This window comes from Physella acuta, unplaced genomic scaffold, assembly GCF_028476545.2.
Source record: "Physella acuta isolate Inbredline_101_S28 unplaced genomic scaffold, ASM2847654v3 ptg000486l, whole genome shotgun sequence".
Taxonomy (NCBI): Eukaryota; Metazoa; Mollusca; class Gastropoda; family Physidae; genus Physella; species Physella acuta.
The window spans coordinates 110,501-133,320 of record NW_026732005.1 but is presented as its reverse complement, the minus strand read 5'-3'; the positions used below and the strand labels follow the sequence as shown (position 1 = coordinate 133,320).

General features: G+C 34.8%; 2 protein-coding genes across 2 annotated transcripts; one reads left to right on the top strand and one right to left on the bottom strand.

Annotated features, from left to right (window-relative positions):
• Positions 1–3: 3 nt before the first annotated feature.
• Positions 4–7,489, bottom strand: LOC131944258 (kelch domain-containing protein 4). The gene is made up of 13 exons (XM_059304799.1): positions 7,266–7,489; positions 5,560–5,651; positions 5,261–5,339; positions 4,961–5,059; positions 4,424–4,560; positions 3,991–4,083; positions 3,659–3,751; positions 3,151–3,284; positions 2,767–2,915; positions 2,227–2,318; positions 1,402–1,714; positions 830–1,055; positions 4–602 (listed from the first exon to the last, which is right to left on the bottom strand). Exons 1-13 carry the CDS (start codon positions 7,377–7,379, stop codon positions 400–402), a joined length of 1,824 nt encoding a protein of 607 aa, XP_059160782.1. The 5' UTR covers positions 7,380–7,489; the 3' UTR covers positions 4–399.
• Positions 7,490–12,056: 4,567 nt separating this feature from the next.
• On the top strand, positions 12,057–21,844 carry LOC131944222 (zinc finger CCHC domain-containing protein 2). Its single transcript, XM_059304761.1, has 13 exons — positions 12,057–12,676; positions 14,074–14,134; positions 14,298–14,377; positions 14,493–14,564; positions 14,832–14,889; positions 15,157–15,208; positions 15,413–15,564; positions 15,668–15,707; positions 15,855–16,089; positions 16,432–16,520; positions 17,910–18,322; positions 18,529–19,791; positions 19,952–21,844. The coding sequence occupies exons 1-13, from the start codon at positions 12,194–12,196 to the stop codon at positions 19,993–19,995; spliced, it is 3,042 nt and encodes a 1,013-aa protein (XP_059160744.1). The 5' UTR covers positions 12,057–12,193; the 3' UTR covers positions 19,996–21,844.
• The last annotated feature ends 976 nt before the right edge of the window (positions 21,845–22,820 follow it).

Sequence of the window (22,820 nt, the reverse complement as noted above, 5' to 3'; positions counted from 1 at the left end):
AATGTTTTGTTTTTATTCAATTTTGTACAAGTCATTATCTTATGTTAAACAGGATAAAACTCACCACAGATAGTACTAGTTCATGCCAATAGAATTTATTGTACAACTGTAGTAAGGCATCAAAATATGTATATTACTTAACATTCACGGACTCCTAAGTTTTACCAATTTTCTTTCTTGCTTTATGTTGTGATAACTGGCTCTACCAGAGCTTTTTCAGCCAGAAAGAGAGAACAGGAAGTAGTAATTGGCATTTCTCTCACGCATGTTATTGTGAATCTTGCATGTCACATTTAGGCTCCATACATTTTTTTTTCAAACTTAGCAGCCACACATTTGCAGTCAAATCAATCACTTCACCGCATCGCAGATACACATCACAGATAAGCAGTCATGCTTTCACCTATCACAGGCTTCTTCACAAATTTCTTTAGCAAACCGAACAAGTTTTCTATCAGTGATGGTCTCCCCTTCCTCCTCGTAAATTTCTCTTGCCTTCTGAACCCAATATTCCTGACTTCTGCTAAAATAATCTGAGATTCCCTCCCCTTCTCTACGATCAGGAGCATCATCAAAAGTAATTTCCATGCTCTCATCTGAATCTGATGAAAAATAAAAATATGCACAATATTTAAAAAAAGAAAGGTATTTTCAATAACTGCATTATTTTTTTACACCATATAAACATTATACCCTACAACCATATTAATCAGTGGTGTAACAACAATTTCATATTTATTGGTGATTTGGCAATAAATTGGTCTTTAGACCATACCAATTATAACATTAGATGCCTAACTGCGCTGCAGCTTTGCTTGGTTTGACTTACCGTCATCCTCACTATCTGGCTGCTCTGAGCTCTTCGCTGCTGCCCCTTCTGTCTCCTCGTCCGAAGAATCAGAGTCTTGCCACACCTGCAAGTTCTGGTCCTCAGCAATTATAACTGACCACTCGTCCAACTTGTGAATGTCCAGTGAGTAGAAGTCATTCAGTGTTAGCTGCTTGTCACCTTGTTCATAGATCCCTCCATACATGAATAGTCTTCCATCTCGGACCTAACACACAAAGAATGGGACATTAATTAATTACACTATAGATCATTCTTCTCTCAAACAGGAATGTCTTTATCTGAAACCCTGCAACAAATTTCAGTAAATAAAGTACATATTCATGTGGTTCACATCTAAACTAAGTTGTCTAAAACATGAACATCATCATTGGGAAGACCAAGAAGCTTGATAATGAACTAGTAATAGTGCATGCATTGGAGATATTCCAATATATAATACGTAAACATTGACAAACAGGATCAAGTACTCCATCCCCCTAAAATAAAAAATGTATTAACAAACTTTGCCCAGCCATAAAAATCACCACCAAAAATAAATCCAATGAACATACTGTTAGTGATGTGTTCATTCGTTTGGAAGGCCAAAACTGATCCACCTCCATTGTTGCTGCTGGGACATCACCTCCTGTACCAGCTCCCACAACAACTGATGGTTTGGCAATGGTGACTTTAAATATACCATCATCACCAGCAGGATCTGAACCCACTGGCGGTTCCAGCTTTAAGTCCTCTACACACTCCTCAACAACCTCCATCTCATCTTCTGCCTCACCCTCTTCTTCTTCAACCTCTTCATCATTATCTTCTGCATCATCTTTTTTCTTCCTCCTTTTCTTTTTGTCACCTAGCATTTGTTTCTTTCCTCTGAGTAGATACAAATAGTAACAGTTGATAACACAATGTCTACATCACTGGAAATTATCAAAAGTAAAACTTTCACAATGCCTATTCTCGTTGATGTTAATGTTAAAGCTATTAAATAGTAAAAAAAATGAGTCATGTCTTGTACCGGTGCTAGATAAAACAGGGGGGTTAGACAACAGGTAGTTAACACAAATACTTTCAGACACTGGTAATACCAGTGAATAATAATTCAATTAATAGGCCTAAATTCACTTTATTTTAATAAGCTTGTTCCAAACATGTTAGAAAAATCTCCCTTTATAAAACATTTTGTCATTTTTAAATCTAATCTTTTATTAAAAAAATATTTTTATTTCCTTTGTGAAAGAAATCCTTTGATAATTTTTGTGAGCTGATAACAAAACACTAAATCAAGCTGTATCTAAAAAATTATGTGCATGCCATTTGTAAAAAAAATAGCCTAATGTAGATGCTGATAACAAAAATATACTGAACAGTAAATCAAGCTGTACCTGAGTTGCTGAGAAAACCATTTCGCTTTTTCCAGGTCCAATGACCAAAGTTCATTAAAGAAAACGCTCTCTAGATCTTCATCATCATCTTCCTGAGAAAAAACAAAACAAAAGAGTACATAATATGCAACAAGGATTGTCTTCTTTTAATATAAATTATTTTTAATTGAACTTACATTTGTCAGGTTATAAAAGTAAGTAAAGTTCCTCTTACTGGTCCATAGGGTAGATGAAGTAGAGTTCATGATTTTTTACCTAGGCATGTGAAGGGATTTTGTGGTCAGCACTATGCCCAGCCGTCTTTATTTTCAATAACGTAAGTCAGCTACCCACCAGAGCTGGGTAGACTTATGAAAGCCCTGCAAGTCCAGATGAGATCTGAACTCAAGATATTCAGCTTAGCAGTCAACCCCACTAGCGCTCCAATGCCAGATAACATACCCTCCAAAAGGTACAAGACAGAGTTAAGTATCCTTGATCAAGCCTATTTCAACTACAAAGGCAATGAGTAAGTCAAATAAATTCTGTTTAAAAATGTACCTCATCATACACACCACCAAAGAGAAACGCTTTGTTGCCAGGTGCCACTGCAGCACACATGCCAGAGCGGCAAGTGGGTCGAGAGCCTCCTTGTTTCATTGGTTGCCACTTCCATTTTGGGTTGGAGTCTGATGCTCCTTCTCTTTTTTCTAAATGACAAAAACAAAACATTTATCAATTAATAAGATACATACTACAAATAGAAAAGAATATCAACTGAGAAGGAAAACTTTTGTTTTTTAGCCAGCGTAACAAAATATAAAAATTAACAGTGAAATTTGTAATAATTTAAGTTGTTGATAGAATTTCAAAAGAAAAACATTTGTATTTAACAGTTTTTCTTTTTTTATCAAGATAAAATATTTGCATGAATGCTAAACTAACTTTCTTGCATGAGAGCAAACATGTCTGTATGAGTTGTGCCCTTGTCCACATCTTTCTTCAGTCTCTCCTTGCTGTAGCCACCATACACAACTATCTTTCCCAGGTCTGGCATTGGTAACAAGACACACGCTGAGCTGGAAACAGAAGTCATGCAACACTATTTTGTGCAAAGCCAGCTTTTAGGTCAAAGGTCAGCGGCAACCTTCAGGCCAGGGGTCACAGTATCTTTTGGGGTCAGAGGTCACCCTTAGCTTTTAAAACACTTCTCAGCTCTACAGCTTTAAGGTCAAAGAACACCACATTGGTTGCATTATCTTTAAGGTCTCAGGTCAGTTTCATCCCAGGACATAGCTACAGATGGCAGGTCAAAGGTCAGTAAAAACATTCAGGTCAGAAGTCAACTATCTTGGGGGTTACAGGTCAACTATAACTAACAGGTTTTACCAATACTCAGTCATCCAACATGCAAAGACATGTATGTACATTTTCCACAGCACAACATACACACCGTGGGGATGGACCTGATCCGGATGGAGTAAGTGCTGCCCATGTGTATGTCTCCAGATCAAAACTGTACACATCATTATAATATTTATAGTCCCTGTGAAATAGACCAATACATATCAAAAATGATAAATGTTAGAACAATGTAGACCAGTTACGGTAATATCATCACTCTCATGTTTAGAATCTTGTCAAATAAATGATAAACCACATATTCACTGTTAAAATGTTTATAAGAGAAAATAAATACCTTAAACATCACCTCAATACAAAACAGGCGTAGATACCATTTCTACATTTGAAACAAAAAAATCATGCAACCAAAAATTTATTTACCTTATGTTGTCATGGAAACCTCCAAAAACAATAAGCTGTTTCTTCAGGGCAACCATTCTATGTCCACTCCGAGCTGAAGGTCCACCTGGTACCCTGAGGATGAATTGTTGTGGTCATTTTTATGGTTACAATTAGCTGATGTAACAAAGTTGAAACATCATTAAACACCTGGTAAAGAAACAATTTTTATAAACAGAAAAAAAAATATTTGGACTTAATGTCACACAGTACAGGTGATCTGTACTTTTACCATTATTTGTGAAGTATTATTTCTAAGAAAATTGAGAGATGGAAATAAACCATGGATCTGAATTCTAATCCTGCTATACAGGACAGATGTTTCCTCAATATAAGCTTAACAACCTAAATATTAAACACAAATACCTGCATTATTCCTCCAATCTAAACAATGAAAAAGTAAACAAATACCTACTTGATCTCCTCCCATTTTTTATCTCTGAGATGAAGGAGCCAGAGGTCTTTGTAATGGTAGAACTGGCTCTGTGTGTGGCTGGAAAACTCTCCCCCAAAGACCCACATTTGACCCCCTTGGTGTGAGACTGTCACTGCCTGAATGTACACAGGAAAAAAGGATTAAGATCAAATCACTCCTTACAAATCTTAATTGTTAAACCATTATCTAATTAACCTTTACATTTTTATCTGATTACCCCTTTCTTGAATGACACTTTACACAAGTGACATTAGACTAATTGCTCCTTATATTTCATTCTTTACGCCTTTATTTAATTACTCTGTTCACCTTCAGCTTATTACTAACATTTCTTTCAGAGCTATTTCATTTTATGATTCTTTACACAAGTAGTTAATTAGTTTATATACCTCACATTAGCTGTTATGCCGTGATTTAGTAAATTACTAATACTGAACTGTAAAAGAGCTTGAAATATGTTCTTAAGGTGCTTTGTATTTAAATCTAGAAGACAACCTTTTATTTGTAAAAGTTTACCTGGTGTGCACTGCGTGGTGGTGGAGCATTTGGTATGGATATGTGGAGCCATTCATTCTTTTTTATTTGATAACTAAACAAATCATTGTAGACAAACATCTAAAGATAAAAATAAACAATTCTGCAAATTATAAAAATAAAATTTAAAGGTATTTTTAAAATAACTGTTCAAAGTTAGGTAACACATTGTCTTGCTTGATTTCTAAACATGTACTTCTATCTAGAGTCTTATTTTACAAAGTCTTAGCTAAATTATTAAGCTGTCACAACTTAGTCTTCAAACAAGTTAAAATGAATTACTTTGTTTCCAGTAAAGTACTCTCCACCAAACATAAGTAGCTCCTCTCTTTCAGGATGTGAAACTAATGATATGTTGCACCTGAAACAAATTTCTTTTGGTTTAATCTTTACATAACCTGTGATAAACTAAATTGAGTTAGAAACATTTTAAAATTTCCACTTTTTTACTATATAATGTTGAAGTTCAACAAATATCTAGGATAAAACATAATACAATATTTTTTAAATGCAGCTTGGATGGAATGTAGCTATTATTGTACTAGTTTTGCCCAAAAATTATTCCCTGACTGTGACCATACCGTGGTGAAGGTGGAGAACATTTTTCCTCGATTACTTCAAGTTTCTTTCTATCTTGTTCTTTAAATTCAGCGATAAGCTTCTCAATGTCCTCCTAAGAGAAATAAAATGAAGCAAAGTAGTGCAAATTTAATACCCCTTTATAAGAAGATGCTATTGGTGGTGACATTGGTCGACCTATAAATGTATAACACATAGAGTGGAGAATTAACCCCAAATCTTGAACTACATACAAGTGTCCTAACTTCTTCTTCTTCTTTGTTTTAAATTTAGTATTGGAAAGGATCCCCCTTCCAAAACACTTATAAAGGATACGTATCAAGTGGTTTTGCGCCATTGAGGCCATTGACTCCGATTTCAGCCTGCTTTTCTTTTTGGATTTGCTACCATAGCCTTTGTCCAACCAAGAACAAACTACAAGGCATCAGTTGTTTGATTTTGGAGTTGTCTCTCCTAGAAGAGTGGCTATCCCCAGCTAACGAGCCTCATCTACTGGAGTGTTCGAACTTGAGACTGTTCTGTTTAGCTACCTTGAGCTTTACCGACTCGACCACGTCGACCCCAAGTGTCCTAAGAAACTCTATGTTTTAGAGACAAGCTAAGGAGCCTTGATACTTGAAATAGGCTTGAAACTTATCTTCTCCACCAACATTCTCCTTAAGCCTCATGTTCAAGTCAGCTCTTTTCCAAGGTAAATAATTAAGGTCTACATTATAAAACCAGTTTATTTCTTTCATTTCTTTTTATTATGTTTTTATACATTTGACATCTTTCCTTTTCCTTATTCAAAACAGCAGGTAGGAAAAGCAACTGAGTAACATTTTGGTAGCTGGAGTCATGCTAAAACTAAGAGTAAGACAAAGAGTAAGACTAAGACTAAATTTAGTAAACTAAGAGTAAGACTCTACTCAAGATCTAGATATCTAGTGTAAGTCGAGACCTAGATTATTACACGATTTAGATGGTTTTAGATACAGATGTCCGATAATAGACTCTACTATAAAATAGTTGTGTTGGGTTGTTGGTAGCATTGTAATCTCGACTAATTTTATGGTTAGAAATTAGGGTTAGGCCTATGGTAGTTAATGGTAGGACTAGGGTTGGGGTTAGCATTTTAGTGATTAGCCAGCAAAATGTGTGTACTTAGTACATTTTGAACTGACTACTCGGAAAAAGATTTTTCTCCCCAATGTCTCCACTTAGTCTGCAAAAGATAGTTCTGCGCATGCGCAGTGACCAATGGCTAGGGTTAGGGATAGTATTAGCCATTAGGGCTAGCCTAGGGATAGGATTAGTGTTCTGCGGTTGTAAACACACGCATGCGCAGTAACATCGCGATGGCAAGTCGTAGTTTCTCTCCATTGCGCATCTTTTTCCGCCTAGCAATGGTCTTTACATTTTTTGTTAACTACCAGTTAATACAGTTAAAGTTAAAGTTTAAAGAGTAACCAACACCCCTTTTTTTTTTAAAGAAGATTCTATTATCAGACACTGGTATAAAAATTCTCCCTGCGATTTTTATCAATTTTTTATTTGCCGTGGTGGCATGATGTGATGATGGCAATACTTGAATACTATGATAGTATTCTGATAGCAATGATATATTGATCGTACCCTGATTTTGCGGCATTTGCATTTTTTGCGGTAGAAGTAAGTAAAGTAAAGTTTAGTAAAGTTATACAAAAAAAATTCAAAATCTTATTCTTACTTCACCCTTTACGGCCAGTTCTTTTTTAGAACGCTTTTCTGCTTTCTTCTCTGTCTTCAACTCTGTTTTCTCTTTTCCTTTCCCTTTTTTTTCTTTTTTGTTTTTCTTTCCCATTTTTGTGTAACAACTTATCTTATTTTTGTTTTCTTTAACGCATGTAAAAACTGTGTTGGTTTCGAAAGTGTAACCACCTTAACTTCCGCTTCCTCAAAACATTAAAAAACCCACGTGCTACACTAGTTTCGCGCAAATTGTGTTACTGCGTTCTAAATCGGTTTCCCTCTTTAGTGCGTGACTTCTTTTTTTACTGTAAACCGATGTAAAATTATGTAGTTTTCAATTGTCTCTACATAAATCTGAAGTTGTTACGATATATTTAACTTGTTCTGCTAAATTTGTAAAATATAATCGAAATAGTTGCATTACATTATTTTTCTAACTTGAATAGATAATATTTATTGTTTTAATCTTGCTGCTATGCTCGAGGGGCAAATAAAATACATTTCTCGGCTAAGCTACGGTGAAAAAACAGGCAAAATAATAAAATGTATACATTTGCGGCTAAGTAAACATAAATTAGAATCCGACGTAACCATATTTTATGATATATTTAATGATCCAAAAGAATTACCCAAGTGAATTAAATAAATACCTTTTCGACGTTTTACGAAATTGAAGTTCACGGAGAAGATGAAGTTTCTCAGGACTCTGTATTGGATCGATCGATATTGTGGTAAGCACTAAGCCCAGCCGCCACGGGACCGCCTTGTCTGAGATCAACACCACCTTTTATTTTTACAAACACTCTTGGGGGGGGGGGGGGGGGCTTTTGTGACAAGGGAAGATAGAGAAGGGGTTTAAGAAAGTGCAACGATACACTTTGGCATTAAAACATGCGATAACTTTTTCACACTGAATTTTATGAGCTATCTCGTATTACATAATGTAGACTTTTTGTTCATTATTTTAAACATAGACTTAAGCCTGTTACATTTTATAGTTTAAATATCAAACCAATCATTGTTCGATTAGATCTTAATCATTAAAAAACGTAAACCTGATTTCAGGAAAAAAAAACTTCAGCCATTTTTGTTTTTTGTAGCCAGAACGAAAAATATGTTAGGATTGCTGTAGCTTGTCACTACTAAGAACAAAGTGATACATGAACAAACACTTAATATGCGTTTACGTGTCTCATTCAGTGTTTTTTCTAGATCTTTTTTCTCCGGGGATGGGGGGTGGGGGGCACTGGTAAAAGTATATATTTTCTATATAAATTCTATCTCTTGGGGGGTGGTATTCATCATCACTGCCCTTCATCTCTCGCTAACCAAAGCTCTCCAGAGTTCTCTGTCCTTTGCCATTTTTTCAACCTGACTCATGGTGAAGCCCTTGTCTTTGTAGTTTCAGCCTCAAGGTCCCATCGTCAGGTGTTCCTTAGGTCTTTCTTGGTCTGCCTCTCCTCCTCCTGCCTTGTGAATTCCAGGTGAAGGCCTGCCTTGTTATGCTGTATACAGGCTTCCTGTGTGTGTGGCCAATCCATTTCCATTTTCTCTGGAGGATCTCTACTTCAACTAATATCTTCATTTGTGGAAAGTTTTCCTGTTGTTCCCCATAGGTGTGTGTTGCAGATGGTTTCAGTTCAGAGGAACCTGAGTATTTATCTGAGGCTGCTGTTTATAAAAATCTGGACTTTATCAATTATGGTCTTTGTTGTCCCCCAAGTTTCTGTCCAATACAGCAGCTTAAAGGTGCACCTTGGTGGCCAAGGTTAGCTCACTGAAAGCCCGGATGTTCCTTCTCTGCGTGAAGGCTGCTCTTGCTTTGCCGATCCTCACTTGCTGCATCTCTCTCGCCCTGATACTTCAAAATACTATCTAAATATACATATGTATATATGTGGGGGGGGGGGGGGAACTTAAAGCCAGGAGAAAATATCTTAAAGGAAAATTGGTTACAGTAAATGTATTGGGTAGCTAGAAGCGTATTGTTTTAGTCAACTTTGGCTATAAACGGAAAGTTTTGTGTGATAAGTTGTTGACTTCTTTGTTTATTTGTGTGTGTGTGACATTTTTGTACCATAAAAAATAATCGCTAATGGAGTGGAATAGGATGAGGTCGAAGGTTTCAAGTAGGTTACCTCGGCAGCTAATGGCAGTAACGAAATGTAAATCGCCACCAGAATAGAAATAGAGACCCAGACCTTCAACAAGCTCTTGAAAATGTCCACACAAAAAAAAAGCTTATTGAACATAATAGCCAAAATGAGACAGACTCTACCTAGAAATAGAAAGGAGGAGAGGTCACAAACATTGGCATGATCTCAAGTGGCTTGCAAAGACGGATTCGTTGCTGCTTCACAGTAAGCCTTCTCCACCGGGAGAGACGAAGATTAAGTATATAAATTCATTTTTTTAAAAATCGTTATTGTGTATTTTTACCACTATTGTAAAAATGTAATGTATTTTGAGCTTCAATAGTTTGGTAAATAAACAATATTTTAAAACAAAAGGCCCAAAAAAGTTATTCGTCGCCTTCATTCAGTGACGAAAATAAAAACAAATATTAAAATAATATTGTGGAATTAGATCTACCAGAAATTTATGCAAATGTCTCGATCTTTTAAAACGGTATACAAACTCTTTCAGAGCTACCAATCAAAATATTTAATTGAAGAGTATTATATACAATTAATGGTTGATGTCTTGATTATATAGTCAATCAAAATTTGTTTTTGAGAACAAAAGACAAAAACAGTGTTTCTTCCAGACTTTTTTTCTCCGGAGGGGGGGGGGGGGCGATCAACATTTTTTCAGGGGGGTGGACACTAGTAAAATCCATCTCGTTCGGGGGGGGGGGGGGGAGACTTTCTTCGGGCCGAGCCCCCCCCCCCCCCCCCCCCGAAGAGATGACTGGGAGAAACTCTGAACAAAAGGCGATTCAACCAAAGCAATGTCAAGGTTACAAGACTATTACAAGTTTACAGAAATGTAGTCTCAAAGTAAAAATATTATTTTGAAGTTCTACATTTTTAAAACTAATATTTTAAAAACATGAAGGCGTACGGCTACTTAGAAGTAGAAGACATAATTATGCTGTTTATTAATCTTAATCGTGGTGTTGATGTAGTTAAATCATCTTTATGTAACATAACATAGCATAATGTCTTAGGCCTCCATCTTTTTCTTTAGTACTGCTTCGAATTACCACTTCGTGCATTAGGTCAAGTAATAAAATTTGCCGTCTCGACCACGCGTGTTTGACAAAAAAAAACCTTAATAAAATAAAGCTTTTGTACAGCTTTTTCTAACCAATACTGAAAGTAAAATAATTTTCATCCAACTTGACAAATAGAGTACGCTTCTCGATTAGTAAGTACCCTGCAGTGTTTCTTCTAGACTTTTTTTTTATCCGGGGGCACTTGAAATTTCCGGGGGGGGGGGGTGGTCATTGTTAGAAGTATATATTTTCTATATAAATTCCATTTCGTTCGGTGGGGGGGGGGAGGGGGCGGAGCCACCCCCCAAGTGATGCCTGGAAGAAACTCAGGTTCCCTGCTTCCAACAATGTTGAACCAGCTTTTCAGCATCTTTTTTATTTTTAAATACTAGCACACAACTGATCAATCCACAATGAGGCCAGCTTTACATGGTGTAGAAATTTGACCAATGAAACTCCCTTTGTTGGTTGTGGCGTGATTATTTGGCACGGCGTAGTGGTATAGGCGATGCGAATACATGCTTTCTTAAATTAAATATGAGTTTTGATGAACATCCACCAGAGGCTTCAGCAGCTGCGAGCAAGGAAGTTGTAAAATAGCTAACGTAATATCTTGGCTAAAATTTAGTATACAGAGTCTACTCCTCAGATAAGCTGAAAAAAATGTAGTTGGCCTAATCGATCACGGAATTAAAAAACACAAAGCACCTAAAAAACACGGTCGTGTAGGCTTCATCCAAGTAGACATTTAGACCTAGATCTAGATCTAGTCCAGTTTCATATTTATTTTTACTTACACTGTAGACTAGACAACACTGTGGATAAGATAAGCATTCATGTCACGCTTACGTTATCATACTTACTTTTAAATTAGATTAACCGATTCTTACTTTTCTCCCTGAAAAAAAAGGTATGAAAATGTTTAAAATAGTAGTATACTTTTATGAGAGGGATTACACTGTTATTGCTATCATCATCGATTCATGTAAATATTTCACAGAGAAGGGATTTCAAGGTCATGCGGGGACAATGTTCAACTGGCAACAACTGAACTCACCGAGGTCAAATTTCAAGGATCAGTCTTTGACCTTAACTGTCCTCAGGGGCGGGTCATTCGTTACGTAGTTTTTTTTTAAATTTTAAACATTGCTTATTTAGGATGAATATAAATCAGAAGCATTTAAAACATACAAATTCAACATTCGATTAATTGAGAAAATGAAACTAAACAATGATGTTTATTTACGGTTATTAAAATAATGTAATTATAAATAAACTCCATAGTATTCTGAACATATAGGCCTATAGGATCTTTATATGAATCTAACAACAAAATAAGGGTTTACAGTAACATAATAGAATTAAGGAGGTTCCCACTTTATCATTATAAATTTAAAAAATAGTGGAATAAATATTTTCAGTAAACACGAACGTTTAATAAAACAATTAATTCATAAATTGTTTATTAGTATCATTTATATTTAACTCTAAAACTAATTTTCAATGCTTAAGTTTTGGTTTTATATCGTAAAAGGAATGAATGGTCATTGGTTAAGAAGTGTGATGCCCGGATGAGTTATCTGCTCTCCGATGTTTTCAAGGAATCTTACATGGCAATTTAGTTTCAGGGAGCATGATTGATCTAAATTTATGTTTTAGATAGCGATTCGAGTCGCCCACGACAATTTAAGTTAAACCTTGCTGACATCATGGTCAGAAAAGAAGATTTATGTGACTGGTTTAGAAACCTCCGTCCATGTAAAAGGTTGGATTACATGTGTGGGTTGCTGCATATGTGTCTCCCTTATGAACTACGGTTTATCGGCACAGTTCTAGAGGACTTGGCAAAGAAAGATTTTCACTACCTTCGTGATGCTGAAATCAAAGCAAATCAACCAATTGATATATCTAACAGAAATTCTGTTAGTTTGTCAGACGAAAAATTGAGATCTCAACTTATTATAGCGTTAGCACTTTTAAACTCAACAAATTCATCTTGTGCTGAGGTAATTTTTGAAATATTGGATAAACAGTTTGACAGCCTAACTGGATACTTTGACAACAAGAAGGTAGAAAATGAAATAAAGCTTATATTGACAATGGCATCACACCATCCAGCTTTTAAGTTTTATCAGAAACTGAAACTTGGTGAGACCTTGAATAAGGTTGAAGAAGCTTCACATGAATCAATGGTCAGTACCAATAAACTTCTGTCACATAGCACTCGATTTAGATTTAGACTTTTAGTTTATATCTAGATCTAGAGCTAGACAAGAACCACCTGTTTGTTAACTTTATAGCCACTTTGTAGTGTTACACCTCTTGTAGTACTAGATCTAGATGTCTTTAGACTTTAGTAGACTCTTCGACTCTCATACTCGTTTTAATTATCTCATCATAAAGTCATAAAGTAGATCTAGATCAATAGACCTATAAGCCTAATCTTTATAAGTAACTATTTTTTGGCTACTCAATTTAGATCTAATTATTAGATATAGGCCTAGATCTCTATAATTGACATAAAGTAAGCCACTTTTTAAAATACTTTTTTTACTATAATATAATAATATAACTTTTTATAAGAAACTAGAGCACAATTTGGACATTAGACTAGTCATTAGGGCCTTTTACTATTTTTTAACTAATACTTATAGGCCTAGTCTTTCTTATTTAGTATTTCTATTTTCAAACATCAATAAATAAATTAGTCAAACCTGGACCTAAGGATCTCATATCCCCAAGATAAAAAAAAAATCCCTTGAAACTAAAGATTTAAGATAGCTGCAGGCTAGGTACTGAGCTGTGGACAAGGCACTTTAGACAGTAGTAGTGTAAATTTATTAAGATTTTTAAATGGAATAGCACAAGTCCTTAGCTTAGGTATGATTTTATATTTGGGGTAAAAAAAAGTATAGGATTAGGATAGTTAGTGATGAGGGTTGTGCTATGGATTCCTACTAGCAAAAACTGCTTTAATAAAACTTGAATTACATAGGCCTACATCTTTACAGTTACACATCTTTTGGGCCATTTATTTGGTAGATTTTAAAAGTCAAACATAAAACATTATTTCACTAATTTAAAAAAATTAGGAATAAATATAATTTAATTTAGACTTTGACATTAGGCCTATTTAGTTATCTAAAAATATAATTAAAATTATCTGTAATCCTACTAGTATGAGGTTTTTTATAACTTTACTTTATTTAGCTTATTAGTGGTTGAAACATCTTAAAAAGTTTGTCTCTATAGATAGTTTGGACCTACTAGGTAAAATGAGGCTGTTTACTTACACAAACATTTGCTGCTCCTAATCATAATTATCAGAAAAACCCTATATAGATTTAATTGCTAAAAATCTAAACAAAACTAACATTTTTTAAAATAACTTTCCTACCAGTCAACACATACTTACATATTTTGAAGACATTTAAAAATTAAGTGGTTATACAACTCACCTATTGGTTTAGCTATCAAGTATATAGTTTGGACTAAGGTTTCTGTAGTGTAACAGTGCTTCAAATACTTCCTGTTGCTGAATGAAGTACCTTACAATATCATCTTTTAATATATTTTATGCTTGTTTCAGCCCAACGAACTGGAACTAGATTTCTCTATACCACAAAGACCTCTAGAACCTGATGTTGAAGGTATAATTCACAGAAAATACTAAACTTGATTTAAAGTAACTAGAAACATAATATTAAGTGAAATAAATAGGCCTTTATACAGAAACCTATTATTTTAATGTTAAACTGTTAGTATTGAATCAATGGTTTTTGCTTATTAATAGTTTTTAAAATTGTTTTTTAGTGTCTCTGAAAACTATTAAAATAATTGATTATAAAGAGGAACCACAGAACAAGAAGAACTGCCCTGACTATCGGATACAAGTAAGAAAAACATGTAGAAGTATTTTTGTTGTAAATTAGAATGAATTCATGGCTTGCTTCAGGTTAAAACATGTATGAACATTTAGAGCCCTAACACATTTTCTTGTGTTAACAGACAACTTGGTCTAATGGTGATACCACACAAGTTTACATGACTTACAAGCAGCTACAGGAGCTACACAGACAGGTAAATGTTATTTTATTGGATAAGAAATGAGATACAATTTTTTAAAGTTTTGGATAAAATGTTTCTAGCATCAGGTTAGCCGTACGTAATGTATTTTTTATGTTAGTAAAATCATGGGCTTGTTTTGTTTGCTTCAAACACTCATTTTGTTTTTCTTTTAATTGTAAACTGTAAATATATTTATTTTTATGATAGTGTATTAAAGCATTTCAATAATTTTCTGGGTTTAATTAAAACTCAACTATTTTTAAAATGTTTAATCCACAGCTACTTCATGCTTTCCCAGAAGAGAAGAAAAAACACAATTCTGTACCTACATTTGCAGGTAATGAAGAAATAAAAATGCTTAATTTAAAAAATCCCATTATCTAGTGATTTAAACTTTTAAGAGATTTTTTTCTAAGAGATAAATAGTAGTGCTTTTATGTGAAACCATGGCTATTATTTTTTGAGTGAAGTTTATGTGAATTTGTTATGATTAACTCGATTGCAAGCATGTAATTTATAATGAATAATACCTCATATAATCTTAAAAGTTTGCACACTAGCTTTAAGAGTATTTTAAAAATTTAATTTTCTGATTATTTTATAGCTGTGAAGGAGCCTATACAAGAGCAAATGCAGTCTTTGAATGTATATCTTAGGTGAGGTGTTATAATAAACAAATTATAGCCTATATATATCTATAATTAAATTTTTATGTGTTATACATCATTTTAAGGTGCCTAAACCAGTCTTTAGAAATGTAACATAAGTAGATATTTAACCAATTATTACTTATTAATTTATTAAAAATTTTTTGTTTTTGTACAGAACCTTAACTTGTACTGTTTTTTCTTTCTTGCCAGTCACATAGCCAAAGCTCCAGCAAATATTTTCAACAGATTTGGAACCCTCTTTCATCAAGCAACTTGTCACTCTCCATCATTAACTTGTGCAAGCCAAAACCAGCCTCCCCCACAACACTCACTAAATTACCAGCCTAGTCCCTCTCGAGGAGGCAAGTATAACCTATGAAAAATCATTGAAAATATATTTGACTTGTAATTATTTCTAGGAAATTTTTTACCTGTAAGAAAATTATATAAATGTCATTTTTCCAGATCAAACATATGACCACCATCATAGGCATAATGTACAGAGGTAAGGAGTATTAACATTTTTAATATAGTCTTATTATATGCATGCTATATCTTAGCTTAATTCAGTAAAATCCATTTAGCATTTGTGTATGTGTCGGACTACACATTATAGGTTAACTCTTTCACAATGTTGTTTCTACGCCTACAGCAGAATGCAGGCCAACACCTCACCCCCCAACCAGATTTTCCAGGGACCAGTTTCCAGTACCAACTCTCCTGACAATTCACGCACTTCATCCCCTGCTTCTTCTTCAACTGTAACACCTGGCAGAGGTAGTCACAGGAGCAAAACTTCCAACATAGAACTGTCACTGAATCAGCTCTTACTTCTGCTCAATCTGGAAAAGTATTCTGACAATCTTAAAGAATTTACTATAAAACAGGCAAGTTTTTTTTTGGTTGTGGTTTGGTCTTCAATAGCTGGTCACTGTTTACTACCGTTGGCTGCTCCTCTGCTCTGAGTTCTTTTTTCCCCACATATTTGGTCACAAAATTCAGAACCCCATTCCTCCCTTAGGTGCACATGGTATCAATAGACCCAAAACACTAACATGACACAATACTGTACTCTTCCTGTTCACATTTCGTTTTAAAATATTTGAAACAATGTAAACTGTTATTCATGATTCTATTATTATAGCTTGACACAGTCTATATAAAGATAATATGACCTAAAGTACCATTTAGTAAAATAAACGTGTGTTTTGATCATTTGTGTTGTCTAGGTGATATGTATGAGCAAGGAAGACTTTGCCAAAGCTGGATTGCCACCAGATGCTCAAAGTAAACTGAAATCTAAACTTGATCAACTTAAGTGAGTTTTGTTAACTTTCTTGCCAGCATAACAGTATTTTCTAGTTAATTAATTCAGACATGCCTACTGGCCAAAAGCGGAATTGTTCCGTATTTTAAAACAATTGTCTAGTTCTGTCATTCTGTTTTTGACAAAGTTTTTTCCGCTTTAATTTAATTAATGATCAACACATTAGTGAAAATGTAGAAAGAAAGCAAATCAATTGAATTGAAAAAAAGAATAGGGAAAAGTGATTATTTCTCTGTCACATTTCTGTTCCCTTGATTACTTGAAATAGGTAGAATAGATAATGTGGTAAAGTTAGCTGTTGAGATTAGGCGTCATTAAAAATAAACATAATTTTTATAAAGTATTCTGAAGAAATGCAGAAATGTTCTTTTTGGCATTTGTAATTGAATTGTACATTTAATATATTAGTTATATAAAATTATGTAGGAAAATACCATGAAATTATAAAATGAAGCACTAACTACTAGATCTAGTTTAGATAATCTGATCTAGAATCTAGTAACTAGGAGGAAATAGGTAGCCTTAAATCTTAACTAATTACATGCGCTTTAGCATATGTTGTTCATATGGCTTAGTACATAGCAAGGTAGGAAAATCCAAAGTACGTTAAGATAGCATCAACTGTTAAATAATTGTGTTTTAGTAATGGGGGGGAATGTTCTTAGGTTACTGATTAGCCTACATTTAAAAAGAAATGTGGGGTCGGCGTGGTCGGGTCGGTAAAGCTCATGGTTGCTAAACCGAAAAGTCTCGAGTTCGAACCCTCGTGCAGATGAGGCTCGTTAGCTGGGGACAGCCACTCTTCTAGGAGAGACACTCCAAAATTAAAAACAACTGCTGCCTTGTGGTTTGTTCTTGGTTGGACAAAAGGCTATGGAAGCAAATCCAATAAGAAAAGCAGGCTGAAATCGGAGTCAATGGCCTAAATGGCGCAAAACCAGTTGACACGTAACGCTTAATTGTGTTGGAGGCGTGGTCGAGTCTGCAAAAAGCTGATGGTTGATAAATTCGAACAGTCTCGAGTTCAAACCCACTGGCAGATAAATCTCGATCCCCTTCAACACTAATAATTAAGAACGAAGAAGAAGAAGAAAAAGAAATGTAAGCTGACATTAAGCAGTATATAGATGTCGCATAGAAACTAGCTATATATAACTACTAAACACTATTTACTTATGCTTAAATCTACTGTGCAACTGTGTGTAATGTCATAAAGCTTATTTTGATTATTTATTTTTGGTTTAGCAAAGTAGCTTAAAATTCCTCTTCATGTATTACTGTTCCTACTTTTGGTTTCCAGGGGTAGGCATGTCTGTTAACTTTTAAGGGTTCACTAGTTTTGAAGTTGGTTATGATCGTCTATATATATTCTGCTTCCAGTCAGCCAAGCCAAGATTCCCAGAGCAGTAGCACGGAGATTTTATCTAAGCTGCCACCAGCTGAGCCACACCCTGGATTTCCACCTTTTGGGTTGATACATCCCTACTATATGGTGAGCCCACCTTACCACCCATATGTTCAGGGGATTGCAACCTACCCCTCCCAGCATAGCCATTTAGGCTTGCTGCCATCACCCTCTGCCCCACTGGGTGAGCCTTCGGTTAATGCTGAGACAAGTCCACCAGCCAGTCCCCTGCTGCAGCAAACGTTGTCCTTGGAGCAGATTCAAGCCCAGGGCCAAGGAGCTTTGGTACCTGTGATGTCACCCCCTACAGCAATGGCTGATGTAAAAGGGTTGAAACAGTGGCAACATCCATTGGACAGTTCAGGCTCTGAAGAAGACAGAGGTGGCGGTAAGTCAGATATAATATTTTAAATTTTAGATTACAAATATATAAAATGGTTATTGTAAAGTAAAGATTTCCTTAAAATTTCTTCTAAGGATATACAACTTTTAGCAATATAGCTTTCAACCCCAAAATATTAAACTATTTGCATCCCTCAAACATAATTGTACATTTTGAATGCAGTTTAAGTGTTTTTACTTTTGTTGTTCCAGCTGCAACTAAAGGAAAAGGTAGAGGGAGATCACCACAGCAGTCTCAGTCTATGCCTCACATAAATCCAAATACAGCAACAGTGTCTGCCATTGACGATGCTAAGCTCTCTGGAATGACAAATTCTCTGTCAGCGCCTCATGCACATTCAGCACTAATCAGTACTGAGCCTCGGACAGACACTCCCCCTCCGCCACCTTCCCTTATTGTTCCTGTGGGTGCCACACTAGTAAATGGTTACATGTCCGACCCACCTCCGCACCAGTTACCATGCCCTTCAGTTATACCAAACGCAAGGTCAATGATGCGATCGTATAAAACAGCACAGCCAACCCATACTGGCCAAAAAAATTTGATTCCCATGCCTCAATACGATGTCCAACATCAACCACAAGGTATGGGCAAAAATAATGTGAGTAGTGGAGCAATCCACCACTCTAACCTGATTAATATTCATTCCTTAAATGCTCCACCTCCTGTTTCATCTGGTTCTCAAGTAGTGTTGGTGGCAACCAATCCTCAAACACACCTGCAGCAAACGATACTACCACCATCTTTGACAGAAACCGGTAACAATTACGGTTACTATCTCCCACCTTACCATCGGATTGCTACTTCTGTTGCCAATTCACCTGCCATAATGACAACAACACAAACGCTTGGACCGCCTCATTCCCCAGCCCCTGCAGTCAGTGCCATGTGCACAGAGCAGGCCCAGCAAGTCCCATCTATAGGAAATTCTGAGATGGTTGACCCCAGCAGGCCGGATGGACCTACTCCGCCAAGCCACACCCCACCTAACCACAATGTTGCCAAGCCTAATGCAGATTCTGGGACCCCCAGCCCTCCTCTTGCTTCCAATAGCAACAAGCAATCAGTTAATTCTGAGATACCTCCCAATAGAAATATGTCTATATACCTTTATCAAAATGGATATATGAATATGCCTTCTCTTAACCATTACTTTCATCAACCAATCCCCCAGCCTATGCAGCAGCATTTTCCTAATGGATTACAATCTGATGTAATTTGGCCAGGCAGATTTCCTAGCCAGATTGCACATGGCCAAATTCCATTTATTTTAGGAAATTCAATGTATCAACCTTTTAATCCTGCCATTAACCCTACAGTAACCAGTAACTCAAGTGTTCCTAACCCAGTACCCCCTAGTGTCCCAGTTAGTGGTAAAAGTGTCTGTTACAATTGTGGTCAGGCAGGGCATAAGCCATCAAAATGTGAAGAGAACACAATGGAGTCTATATCAAGTAAGTTCTTGTCTTTATTCTTGCTTCAAGTTTTGTTTTATCCTAAATAGTTAAGATGCAAATAAATAGTTAAGTTACAGATAATAATAAACCAATCAAAGATCAGCTGACTAAAATAAATTGCTTTGCCAAAAAATTTTCATTGAATTTTTTTCTCCAGATCCATTTCATCTAGACTACAAACCCAAATCAGATTCAGAATGACCCAGGCTCTTAAAAGACCTTGGTGAAAATATAAAAAAGCCATGGTCTCCTGCTGATCCCATAGCCGTTCTAGTTTTTATGTGATAATCATGTGCTCAAAATCCACTGGTCAAGAACACACAGATAGTGAACGTTCTTTGGTTATATTAACCATGTGTGGCTTGGAATTTTGTGAAGAAACTAAAGAGCAGGAGGCTTTAATCACACCATGCTACTCTAACTGGACTCAACTGCTATTGTATATTTGGAAAAAGATAACCTTAATCTGTATTTGGTTATTAGTGGTCATCTGGGACTTATGTGGTTAAGTTTCAAATACAATTTGGATTTATAAAAAAAAACCCTCCTTGATATCACTACTACATACCATCTTTTTTGTGTTATTCAATTTGGACTTTTGATGTATGCCACATTTGTGAAGGTGTTACTGTCTGGAGGTTTATTGGATTACTTTCTTGACCTGCAGCTCTCAAACCACCAGTGCAAAATAATAGCGAGACAAACTTTGTGTGGAGAGTGTCCGAAAACAGTTCTAGAAAACCCCACAGTACATTTATTGTTTACGGTTTGTAGCATTGTAAAAAAATTGTGATTTATTATCAGAAAAAAAAAGGTTCAGCTAAATACATTAAATTACCTTTAAGTTAAAAAAAAAATGGTTTTGATGGCTACCCTGTGAGCTTGAAGCCATTTTGTCATTTTCTCAGGATATTTCTAACATCTCTTCCCTAACTGACATTGAAAGTTATTAAAATTGTATATTTTTGTATAAAAAATTTATGTATTTTAAATATTTCTGAGTGATTGTTAAGCAGCTTTTTTACAATATTTGTGCAAAAGTTGAGCAGAGCTGTTGGGTGTGCCGTGTTTATTTGCATTTTTAAATTGATTTTGAATTGATTTTTATGATAGATAAAAAATGAGGTAACAAGTTAAGTGGTGTATTTAACTTGGGAAGCAGATATTTTTACTCAGTTGCTTTTAAAATTATAGAAATAACATTGAGGCAAATATAGTTTTTAAAAAAAACTTCCTGAGATGCGTTGCCATTTTTAAAAAAAATAGTTAAACAAGGCTCAAGCATGATCATATATTTTTGTAGCTTTTCTAGAGAAATTAACGTACACAGTTTATTTTACTGGTAAGATTTTTAAACTGCAGGCTGTAGTCAAGATCGTATTTTAAATGTGTTTATATGGAATTCTATTGCTATTGTATTGGTAGAATGGATATAGATTTTCTTTCAAAGCACCACAATGATAGCTTGTATTTTAAAAATCTTCCAAACCACAGTTATTATTTTGTATATGGTCAGTCTTTAATATAAATAGACTTTATTTGGCAGGGGTATTATTTGATCACTATTTTCCATTCTGTTGGAATGTGTATGCCTCTATTGCTAACATCACTGCATTGTTCTTAGATTGTAATGGCATGACTCTTCTTATGTATGCATTTTTTCTGCACAATTAATTTAGTGTCTGTTGCTTTTTTTAAAATCTCACTTTTCTTAATGTAATACGAATAGCCATGCACTGACCATTAATCAATAATTTAAAATGTCTTATTTTTAAAATTTTTTAAAGTAGTGTTTTTATTTTTTGAATTTTAATGAGGAAGCAGAAAAATGAATTTCCTTTCATGAGTTCTATTGGCTGCAAATAGTTATTTTTATAAATTGTCATTTTATTATTAAGATGTTTTACACCAAAATTTCAAAATAACTAATATAAAAAATTAGACTAATGAATTATTTTAAAATCCTAATATTCAGATTTCTATCACTGTGTGTAATCTGTTGAAGTGAGCCTAGTTCCATGACTGCTATGTACATTTGTATAAATATCTTGTTAAGAAAAAGGAACCACTTTATATTTCAACATCTAATAGCAAGTATAGATAAACTGACGTCCCTCAGACCTTTAATCAATACATATTGAATAAATATTAAGCAGTCAAAACCTTCATGGACTAAAGAGCTTTTTTTGTTAATCTCATGCTCTGAACTAAAATTATTGTAATTTAACCATGCCTTTATTGTTCTTGAAAGTACAAGTTATCCCTGCCCATATTGTTCTTAAAATGATAGTACAGTTATCCCTGCCCATATTGTTCTTGAAAGAAGGTATAAGTAATCCCTGCCCTAATTGTTCTTGAAAGAAGGTACAACTAAATACAAGTAATATGTGCCTCACTCAATTCTAGTCTGTGTTAAAACTGTTTTTGCATAATCTTTGTGTTGTCTGCCAGCTAAGCTTTAAACAGTTTTTCCAGCTACTAGTACTACAGATCAAATGAGAAACTATTTATATTAATTTATTCCTTTTACACCTATTTTCTACTGCTCCAGTATTTCATTGATGATGAACTGCAACATGTTATTGAAATTTGTTTATCAAATCAGAACTTGAATGCTTTCATTTTGTAAAAAATGTGTACTTAAAATCTGATGCAACTCTTTCTTTTTTGTGTGAAATCCAACTTAAGTGATTTTCATGGGTCACTGTTATTTGAAGTCTTTTAAAAATGCTTGAAAGATACTTGTGTAATAATTGTAGATACCATCTACATCGATTATGTATAATTTGATCAGTTGTCTGCTAGTTTCAAATTATTTTCATGTAGCAAGGGAATCAGTGTAACTGAGTAGTTAATGGTTTTATAAAGAATTAACTAGTAGCTAAATGTGCTGCATGTTTTTTATGGCTGTTTGCCATACAATTGTCCATTGCTTTCCATCTCAAAAGAAATCAAGTGCAAAAACAGAATTTTAAAAATTATTTTGAGGAAAAGTTCATTATTTGTTTTTTTATATTAAAAAAAAA

Excerpts from the sequence above, each read along its gene's own strand:
- LOC131944258 (XM_059304799.1), bottom strand. The coding sequence starts at position 7,379 with ATGGGAAAGAAAAACAAAAAAGAAAAAAAAGGGAAAGGAAAAGAGAAA. Across the intron at positions 5,060-5,260 it reads AGTACTTTACTGGAAACAAA|ATGTTTGTCTACAATGATTT; the intron begins GTAATTCATTTT and ends TTTTATCTTTAG. Across the intron at positions 603-829 it reads GCCAGATAGTGAGGATGACG|ATTCAGATGAGAGCATGGAA; the intron begins GTAAGTCAAACC and ends ATTTTTCATCAG.
- LOC131944222 (XM_059304761.1), top strand. The coding sequence starts at position 12,194 with ATGGTCAGAAAAGAAGATTTATGTGACTGGTTTAGAAACCTCCGTCCA. Across the intron at positions 14,890-15,156 it reads TTCTGTACCTACATTTGCAG|CTGTGAAGGAGCCTATACAA; the intron begins GTAATGAAGAAA and ends ATTATTTTATAG. Across the intron at positions 16,090-16,431 it reads AAGAATTTACTATAAAACAG|GTGATATGTATGAGCAAGGA; the intron begins GCAAGTTTTTTT and ends TGTGTTGTCTAG.